At 33.0% G+C, this 9,536-nt stretch overlaps 1 protein-coding gene across 1 annotated transcript; it reads right to left on the reverse strand.

The window, feature by feature from the left end:
* Nucleotides 1-5,670: 5,670 nt before the first annotated feature.
* LOC114163969 (spermidine hydroxycinnamoyl transferase-like) lies at nucleotides 5,671-7,396 on the reverse strand. The gene has a single exon (XM_028048392.2). It carries the CDS (start codon nucleotides 7,175-7,177, stop codon nucleotides 5,813-5,815), a length of 1,365 nt encoding a protein of 454 aa, XP_027904193.1. The 5' UTR covers nucleotides 7,178-7,396; the 3' UTR covers nucleotides 5,671-5,812.
* Between the last annotated feature and the right edge of the window lie 2,140 nt (nucleotides 7,397-9,536).

Genomic DNA, 9,536 nt, shown 5'->3' on the forward strand with positions numbered 1-9,536 from the left:
ATGGTTCCACAATAGCAAGAGTTTCTGAAGTTTGAAGAGTTAGAACACGTATCATGCGGGTGATCAAAGTGTCTATTAAAGGAACCTCATGAGAGGTCAAAAGTTGATCTCTGATATGATTAAAGTCTGGATGTATAGCGCGGAGGATCATCACCATATAGTACTTGTCAAGCTTTCTTCTTCATTTCATCTAGAGAGTCAACTTCCAAGAACATTTGAAGTTCTTCCACAGCAGATTGAGCTTCATTCATGAACGAGATCATATCATAGTTAGTCATTTTTAAAGATGCCAACTTGTTCACCAAATCATAGAGGCGCTAGATATTATTTGCATAGATATTCTGAGCCCTCTTCCAAAACGAGTGGCATGTTTTGAAGGCTTGGAGGGACATCAAAAGTCGTGGTTCCACCGACTGTCACAATAGAGCACATAGTTGGAAATCTTCTTGTTTCCACTATTCAGTCTTTTCATTAGGAACGTGGCTGCCATCCTTCTCAAGGTGGTCGTGGTGTCCTTGACCAAGAAACCACATTTCCATGACAGCCGACCAAGATAAATAGTTTTGGCCATTTAGTTTCTATGAAGTTATGCAAGGGCTTCCAAAAAATGAAATAACACTTGTAGTGGCCATTTCGGATCAGGAAGATGAAAAACAGCTGTAGATGTGAAGAAAAAACAAGAGAAACCCTAAGCCCTAGGTTGATTTTCACAAGGGAGGCCTCAGGATCTCACTCAAATTGGCTTCTAGGGGGCTGAACAGATAGAGGAAGCTCCGGCGACCCCTACGGTGGAGAATCGACGAGGTTCCACATGCGGGAAGGCGATGCGTGAGTGTCACGCGCCTGACTGCAGCGAACAGAGAGGCGGTGCGTGGAGGAGAATCTGCCTTTGGCATCGACCGGTTGGTTGTCGCTCAAAGAGGCGATCTAGATGTTGTGGTCGTCGAACGAAACTGTGTCAGCTAACGGCGACGGACGACAGCAAACAATTGTGACAGGGGCAGACTGGCAGAAACTAGTGTTGGATAGTGTTGGACAACAATGGGTAACTTCAGATAGTGACAAACCAAGCTAGACAACCGCGAATAGCGGTGACTAGTGGTGGAGAACTTCCACGGACAGCGGTGACAAATGGTGGTGGACCGGACGAGACAGAAACCAGAGCGGGATAGACCCGCTCTGATACCAACTTGAGATTGAGACTGAAAATATGAGTAGTGGACTTATGGAACCACTCTCACTTTCTTCTATTTATAACGAAAGCTTATACAAGTACACAGAAGACTAAGAGACTGCACTAGGACCCTAGGTGCATAATTAGATACAGCAGTAGACGTTTCCCACACTCTACACCCTATGCATAGGGTTAATGATACAAAATATAAGTAATAATTCTAACAATATATATATATATATATATATATATATATACACACACACACACACACAGACACACACACACACATTTTAAAGTTTCAGGTCAACTAAAAATAAGACCAATTTAGAACATATATACTCTAATTACATGCAAACTTTACCTTAAAAATCAATTTATAGTGTTAAATTAAGGGTTAAATATGCTTTTGGTCCCTTAACTTTTAGTGAAAATTGGAATTAATCCTCTTCGAAACTTTGTTCCAATTTAGTCCTCAAACTTTTGAAAACATATGGATTTAGTCCTTTTAACCACATTTTATTAGGTTTATTTGACATTTTAAACACGTTTCACGATAACATTTGAATTGTTTATATCGTTTGTCACATTTCTGCTTCAATGTTAGTTGAAAAACATGTTTGAAACGTCAAATAAACTTAACAAAATTTGGTTAAAATGACTAAATTCAGGTATTTTCTAAAGTTGGAGTATTAAATTAGACTAAAGTTTCGAAGAGAGACTAATTCCAATTTTTACTGAAAATTAAGGAATAAAAATATATTTTTAAATTCCATTTTATAATATATATATATATATATATATATATATATATATATATTCAAATTACTAATATTAAATTTTTAGCATAATTTAAATTAATAATTATCAATCTTTTAATTTATTACACGTAGTTTAAATTAATATTTTAAAACTAAATTTTATATTTGAAATATTTTTATTATTAATTTAAGTAATAGTTTATATCTTTTTACAAATATTTACGAAAATAGTGGAAGCTACTATCTTTATTAGTTTTAAAAGTATAAAATTGCAATTGTATTGTCACTATAATTATTATTATTATTATTATTATTATTATTATTATTATTATTATTATTATTATTATTGTTATTGTTATTATTGTTATTGTTATTATTGTAATAGATGTATTTTTTTGGTTATTTTTTAAATATTTAGGTTATAACGAAATAATATTATAGATTGAAATTTTTTTTATAGATTATAATTTATATCTAGTAGTAAAATTAAATTTTAGGGATACTATTAAAAAATTTTATTAATTAAAATAATTTTTACATTTAAATACATAAATGTCATATTATATTTTTGAAGTTTTAGTATTCAGTGGTGTCTAGTTACCATAATAAGGGCTTAGTCCATTCTTTTGTTCTGCACTTCACATTTGTTATTTGTACCTCCAGATGTTGAGTTTCTTATTTTCTTTTATTTTTTTAATTAATTGTTAAAAGGGTGGCTAGGGAGCTTCTTCTTGCACTCTCAAACATTCTTTTGTACCCCCAAAAATTACATTTATGACCCTAATAAATTTTTTACCTACCACAGTTGTTGAAAGAATTAAAATGCAATTTACTGTGGTTGTTCATGATTTTATTATTGAACTGCTGCACCTCACATATTTACTGCTTTCAATCTGTTTTTCCCGTTAATTCTGTGAAACGGATTACGTGATACGTTTCAAGACAGATCGAAATGGATTTCAAAATCCGTTTAAAAAAATAAATATGAAACTTTATGAAATGGATTCTGGAATTTGTTTCATACTTTTCTGAAACGGATCACGTAATCTGTCTCTGGAAAAAAAATTTAAAATTTATGAAACGGAATTCGTAATCCATTTCAGAAAAGTATGAAATGGATTCCAAAATCCGTTTCATAAAGTTTCCATGTCTTTTTTTATCAAACGAAATTTGAAATCCGTTTCATACTTTTCTGAAACGGAATACAAATTCCGTTTCATAAATTTTTAAATTTTTTTCCCGAAACAGAATTCGTGATCCGTTTCAAGAACTTATGAAACAGCCAAATTCTGTTTCATAAAGTTTCATGTTTTTTTTTTTCAAATGAATTTTGGGATCCGTTGCATACATTTCTGAAACGGATCACATATTCCGTTTTTGGAATTTTTAAATGAAGGGTTCTTACGTGTTATTAACCCTAATCTTTTTGTTTTCGTTATGAAATAGAATAATGTTGTTTATGTGTTTATGTACATGTTGATTGTGGATTTAGTGTGTTGATATTGATTGTGGATTTAGTGTGTTGGTGAGTGAGTGCAATGGTGTGCGTGAGTTTGTGAGTGAGTGTAGAGATTCGCTGGCTGTGTAGGGATGCAAAAGATGCAATGCAGGTAAGAATTTTTATACTGCTTTTTCTCTTTCTTAATTTAACTTTTAGCTTGGGCAAAATTGAAATGCTTTGGAATATAGAAGAAATACTTTGGAATACAGGGAGAAGCCCCAGGTGGCTATGGTTAGGCCCATGGTAATATTTTATTTTAATAAAAAAAATAACAAATGAATAATGATGCATCAATTGTCGAGTAAGATGAGTTTGACAACGTTAAAAAATTAGGAAAAAAAAACTAATACTTTTAAAAATACATAGATAAAAAAGTTATTTGATTAAAAATTGTTTTTAAATTTATATAAAATTTAAAGAACCAAAAGTATATTTTTTTTCTTCTATTAAAAAAAAGAATATTAAAGTATTTTTTAAATCTTAAAAGAAAATATATGAATGTTATTTAAAAACACCGCCGGAGATAATAATGCAATTTTTCTGTAGTTAAATCATTTAATTTTACTTATATAAAAAAAGCTCCAATTTTCGTATTTAAAATTTTTAATCTTTAGTTTCCATAAGTTTTAGTTAAATTTTAATTAATGTTATTGCCAAATAAGGTAAATTGTATGTTTTAAAAAGCATAAAAGAAGTAAATATTTTTTTAAAAAGTAGGGAGTGTGGTCATTCTTTTATTAGTTTAGTTAAAAAATTACACGAAAAGGTATAAAAAAATGTGATTGTAATTTATCTAACCTATTCGGAGGTACGTGTAACTTTTTCTTAATTTATTCATAAATCTAATTATTAAAGTTTACGAGTACACAGAGTTAGCCACACTTTTTAGTGGTTCAAGTTAGTCGGCATTTGAAGTAAATTGCACGTTTGTTGTACTCCATAAATTATTCTATTCGTTCCCAACAAATCAATCAAGAAACCAAGTCAAACACGAATTGCACTCTTTTCGGTAAGAAACAAAAAATGTCTTCTAAGTGTTTTGTTTCCAAACATCCAATTTAACTTTGGTGTTCATCCCCAAAAGACACGCAACCCACGGTTTGATCCTGAATTTCCTCACTGAAATCAATTCTAGAAACCACTTACATAATCAAAACACAGAACCATACAAAGAAGCCTCGTCCACTTTTCAGTTAAAATGATGAAGGATTGACCCCAACCAAAGATGAAGGCACATGCTTAAGAAGACTAAGCATGTTTAGAAAGGAAGTTCAGTAATCCTTTATTCCTTTCATTTATGTTTGTTATTTTTGATTTCCTAAGTTGACTTAGTTGAATCAACTTTAGTTGACTTGTTGACCTTTGACTAGGTTTGACTTGTTGACTATAGTTGACTTGACTTAAGTCAACATGCTAATCTATGTTTATTTGCTTTGTAGGTTAATTAGGAGTAAGAAAACAATGCTAGGTGGCGCATGATGATTGGAGAGCATAAATGATGTGGAGGAGAGAGTAAAGCAAAGGCATAAAACATAAAGTAAAAGGCATGAAGCAAGTGTACCTATGTACCTTTGGTCTCCTTTGTTTTTAGCACACTTTGACCACTTTTTGGAGACATATGAGACACATTCTTTGTCTCCTTTTGTGCTAGAACGAAATTAGCCTTGCACACACCATAGTTAGCTCTTTTGTCTCTCATTTTTGTAACCTTATTTGACCTAGTTTCTAGAAGCTAGGGTTAGATTTTTGTAGAGACATCCTTAGGTATCTTTTATTTGCTTAGAGACCCCTAAACTCTTCTATATAAGGGGTGCTCCTAGACATATAAAAGGGTTGAACATTTTGAAGTAAAAACACTCTTGTGTCTCAACCATTTGTGAGAGTTTCCTCCTTTGGGAGTAAATACTTTGAAGCCTTATCTTGCATAGCAAGTGGCGGCACACATCCACTTATCTTCAAGGTTGCCATGGCTTCTAGCCTAGTCTTGTAGTGGCGTGCTTCTCACATTTTTACCATTTCTTTCCTTTCCATTTTATGTTTTCTTCTTCCTTTAATTGTTCTTGGTTTTCTATGATTTATGTACTTTCCTTTTCCTTTTTGTTTTGAATCAATCCATCATCTTCTTCTCTTGAGCTTTGTGAAAGGAACCTTCACATCTAGATAGCTTGCTATCTTAATGTCCAGTAAGAATTTCACTTAGCTTTCTTAATCAACTCACACCATATTCAATCATCTTAAAAAAGAATAAGATAATCCTTCATCATAAGATGAAAATTTTGATCAGAGACTTCTGCAGAGAAAGTTCAACCAAACTCTATTTTGCCCTTTACAAAAGAAGAACACATACACAATCTTCTTAAAACTACATGTCATCTATCACAATTTAGAAGCATGCTTCTCTATATCCTCAAAGAACAACTTCTTCAACACGTCTACATACGATTTCCGCAAACAAACAGCTACAACGAAGCCATCGCCATTTGCGGTGTCCAAAAGGAAAGCCTTGCCATTAGAATTAATGTTTCCAGGAAGCAAAATAACAGGTTTTCCCCACCCAAAATCAGTCTCAAAATACGAAAAATTAGCCCAACCAACCACATTCACATTAGGGTCTTCTCTACCTTTTCCAGCAGAGTTGTAAAACGTGTCTCTCAACAAATCCATGTCCTCCACACGTGCTATGTAATCAAGAGCAGACCTAACATACTCATCACGCATTCTCTCAATCGAGTCCCTCACTTTCCTCACAGCATAGCCAAGAGGTTTCTGCATAATCTCATCAAAGGAACAAGTTTCTGTCACAGTAGGAAATGTCGCATTGCCAAAATAAGCAGTGGGAATTGATGGCCTCAAACGTTTTCTACAGTTAACCAAAGTGTTCAACCTCGTTGGTTGAGACACATCACCTGAATAACGAACCTTGCACATACACCTCCACAAGTGACCACTTATGACCTCAAAGCTGGTAAAACCTCGTACGGGAACCTTACCATGCCCAATTCCAAAGTCACTCGCTCTATTCTTCAGTTTCTGAACTTGCCCTTTTGTGATTACCATCACGGCCGTACCCAGTTCGTGCTGCATCACCTCATCGCGTTTTGCCCAAAGGGGCGGTGGCAGAAACTCGGGATGTTCAAACCGCGGCGGTTTATTCAGTTTGAACGAATCTAGTTTGGTTCGATCAAACAAAGGAATCAAACCGGAATCTATACTCTCTCCTCTGGCGATTTTGGCCCAGGAGCTAACGAAGTTCGAAAGTGCAGTTCCATCGAGGAAAGCGCGACACATGGCAATTCCAAGTGTGGTGAAACCGCTGGGGAACCTGGTGAGCTGCGCCGCCAGCAAAGGAACATCCTCAATCGGGACATCGTAGTTGATCTTGGGGACAGCGTAGGTGGGAGCGAACTCACACAGATCTTGGAAACTGAGTTCAGTGTTGCACGTGGCTGCTACGAGGAGTACCCCTTTGGCGTTGCAGAGAAGCTGGAAGCGGCCACCGTGGATCCGGCTCAAGCGACCGGCGACAGGGTGGAAGACGGTGAGGGTTTTGCTGAGAGAGGTTGAGAGAGTGTGAATCGCAGAAGCGAAGGATGAATCATCGGTGATGCTTGTGTTGGTGTAGATATAGAGCTGAGATCCGTGGTTGGGAAGCTTGATTTGATCGCAGAGGGAGAGTGAAGAGATTGAATTTGGCGTAATCTCGGAGGGCACTACAAGATCGGAACTTTGGATGGTAACCATGTTTGTGGCTGATTCTTGGATGTGTTCAATCAGTGGCTGTCTCCGAATATAAGAACTTCTTACTGGTCATTGGTCACTCCTTCGGTGACCTTTCTTCAAACATGTGTTTTTGGTGCGCTCTCAACATCACTTTACACGTTTATTTTTCTGGTCTTTCTTTATCGATTATTACCTGCATTTCAGGATAAACCTAATTGAAAACATTGGAAAAAAAAAAAAAACAAAAAGAAAACGTTTCCATGTCTGAACCTGGTCTCACTTTATTTAGAGTTCTCAAATTGTTTACCTGATTTGTGAATTCGATGTTGCTAGTACATCTGTACGCCGATTTCTATGGATGTTTCACGAATTTAATATAGTAATATATTAAATTAATTTCTTAAAACCACATATATTTAATTAATAATTTTTTTAAATTAGTAAAAATATCTAATATAATATAATAATATATAAACATTACTAAAAATGTTCATCATATTATTTTAATAATTTAAAAGACAATAAAAAAAGGTAAAAAATATTAGAAATTTATTTTAATATTGTAAAATATTTTTAGTTCATGAATGATATTAAAAGAGGATAAAAAATAATTTTAATAAGAATAATAATTTTAAATTATCTTGTGATAAAATAAATTAAAAGAAATATTTAGTATTTTATAAAAATGCATTTAGGAAATATAAAATTCATACAAAATTAAGTAATAGTTAAAAACCTTTAAATTATTAATTACAAATAATTGTATTTAGAAATATATGATGAAATGTAAAGAAATTTAAATTAAATTTTCATGTTTTAAATGTAGTATATTCAATCATGTGTTAAAATAACTTTGTGACTTCCGAGCAATCATTTGTGTTTTAGTGATATCAGTTAATATCATGTAAATCATACATGACTAAACCTTCATCCATGATTTTAGGTCGACGGTAGTACAACTTCTTGATTCATGTGTCATAAGGAAGGTATAAAAAGTGCATATTATTTTCTTCAAATTAAAGAGGATACAAAAGAGGATACAATTGTATGACATTTAAAATGGTATCAGAGTCGATGATATTATATAACACAATCTCTCAATGTTTATAACTTATATGATAAAATATATAATCTTTCAATAGCATAAGAGTCGATAGTTTAGGGTGATTAACCACATAATCATAACAAAAAAGGAGTCACTAACCGCATAACCATAACAAAGGGGTCACCATACACCTGAGGGAAAATATACCATATGAAAAAAAAGACTTACCCTTGATGAGAGGTTATTGGGAATAGTTCAAGTGTGAGTCAAAGTCCTACATTAAATATAATAGACAAAGTTAAACATTATATAAGAATATAAAGACCCAAAACACCATTGTCTTAAGGTTTTGAGATAAAAGTGGTGTCAAATGCATTATATGTGTAATATAAATGTCATATATATAGAACCACAATCTCTTAATAACTATAACCAAACCATATGAAAAATATATAAACCCAACAATGATATTAGAGCCGAAGGTTCAGAGTGAATGACCGCACAATCATAACAACATAACCATAACACAAAAAGGGGTCACTATACACATGAGGAGAAATATATAGCATATAAAAAAAGAAAAAAAGTGGATAAAATAGACAAAGTTAAACACTATATAAAATGAAAGACCCATAACCACATTTCCTTAAGATTTTTGGTTAAAAGTGATGTCAAATGCTTTATATGTGCAAGACTAATATCATATATATATAGAATCATAATCTCTCAATGACTATAACTCATATAATGAAATATAAACCCAACACAATTGTATGACATTGAAAGTGGATCTTTCTTCATTTTGTGTAGTATGACCATTTGCAAACACAATTGCGGGATAATAGTTGAAATAATTCTTTATGTTTGTAATGGAAAGTTATTTCTTACAAAGAACAATATTATGGACAAGATTGATTTTTTTTAAGGAGAATAGACAACCTAGAAATCAATTAAATTCACCTTATTAGAAGCTTTGTATCTTGTTTATTGTGTTACACCTTTGAGGTTTTAATTAAACTTCGTTGTTGTTACCACCTTCCATCATCTAAAAAAACATGGAAGGTAATGATTATTGGTTATGTATCTTGATTTCTTTGTGGGATTTTGTTGCAAACCTATTAACGGAGATTTAGAATAAGGTTTCATAAATTTTGTAGGTGATTTGGATGGGAAACAAAGTCGTGTGCTAATGTTGGAAGAAGGTAGGTGGAGTTTTTTTCTTTTCTTGGAGAAACACATAAGGAGCATCAACACTTTCATCTATGAATTTGAATTTGTTTTTAAGAGAAAAACATGTTTATTATTTTTACTCTATGAACTTTATGTTGCTACCGA

Source organism: Vigna unguiculata, chromosome 1 (assembly GCF_037176805.1).
Source record: "Vigna unguiculata cultivar grain cowpea cultivar isolate G323 ecotype 2 chromosome 1, ASM3717680v1, whole genome shotgun sequence".
Taxonomy (NCBI): domain Eukaryota; kingdom Viridiplantae; phylum Streptophyta; class Magnoliopsida; order Fabales; family Fabaceae; genus Vigna; species Vigna unguiculata.

What these genes read in the sequence shown, in the direction of transcription:
- LOC114163969 (XM_028048392.2), bottom strand. Translation starts at nt 7,177, where the DNA reads ATGGTTACCATCCAAAGTTCCGATCTTGTAGTGCCCTCCGAGATTACG.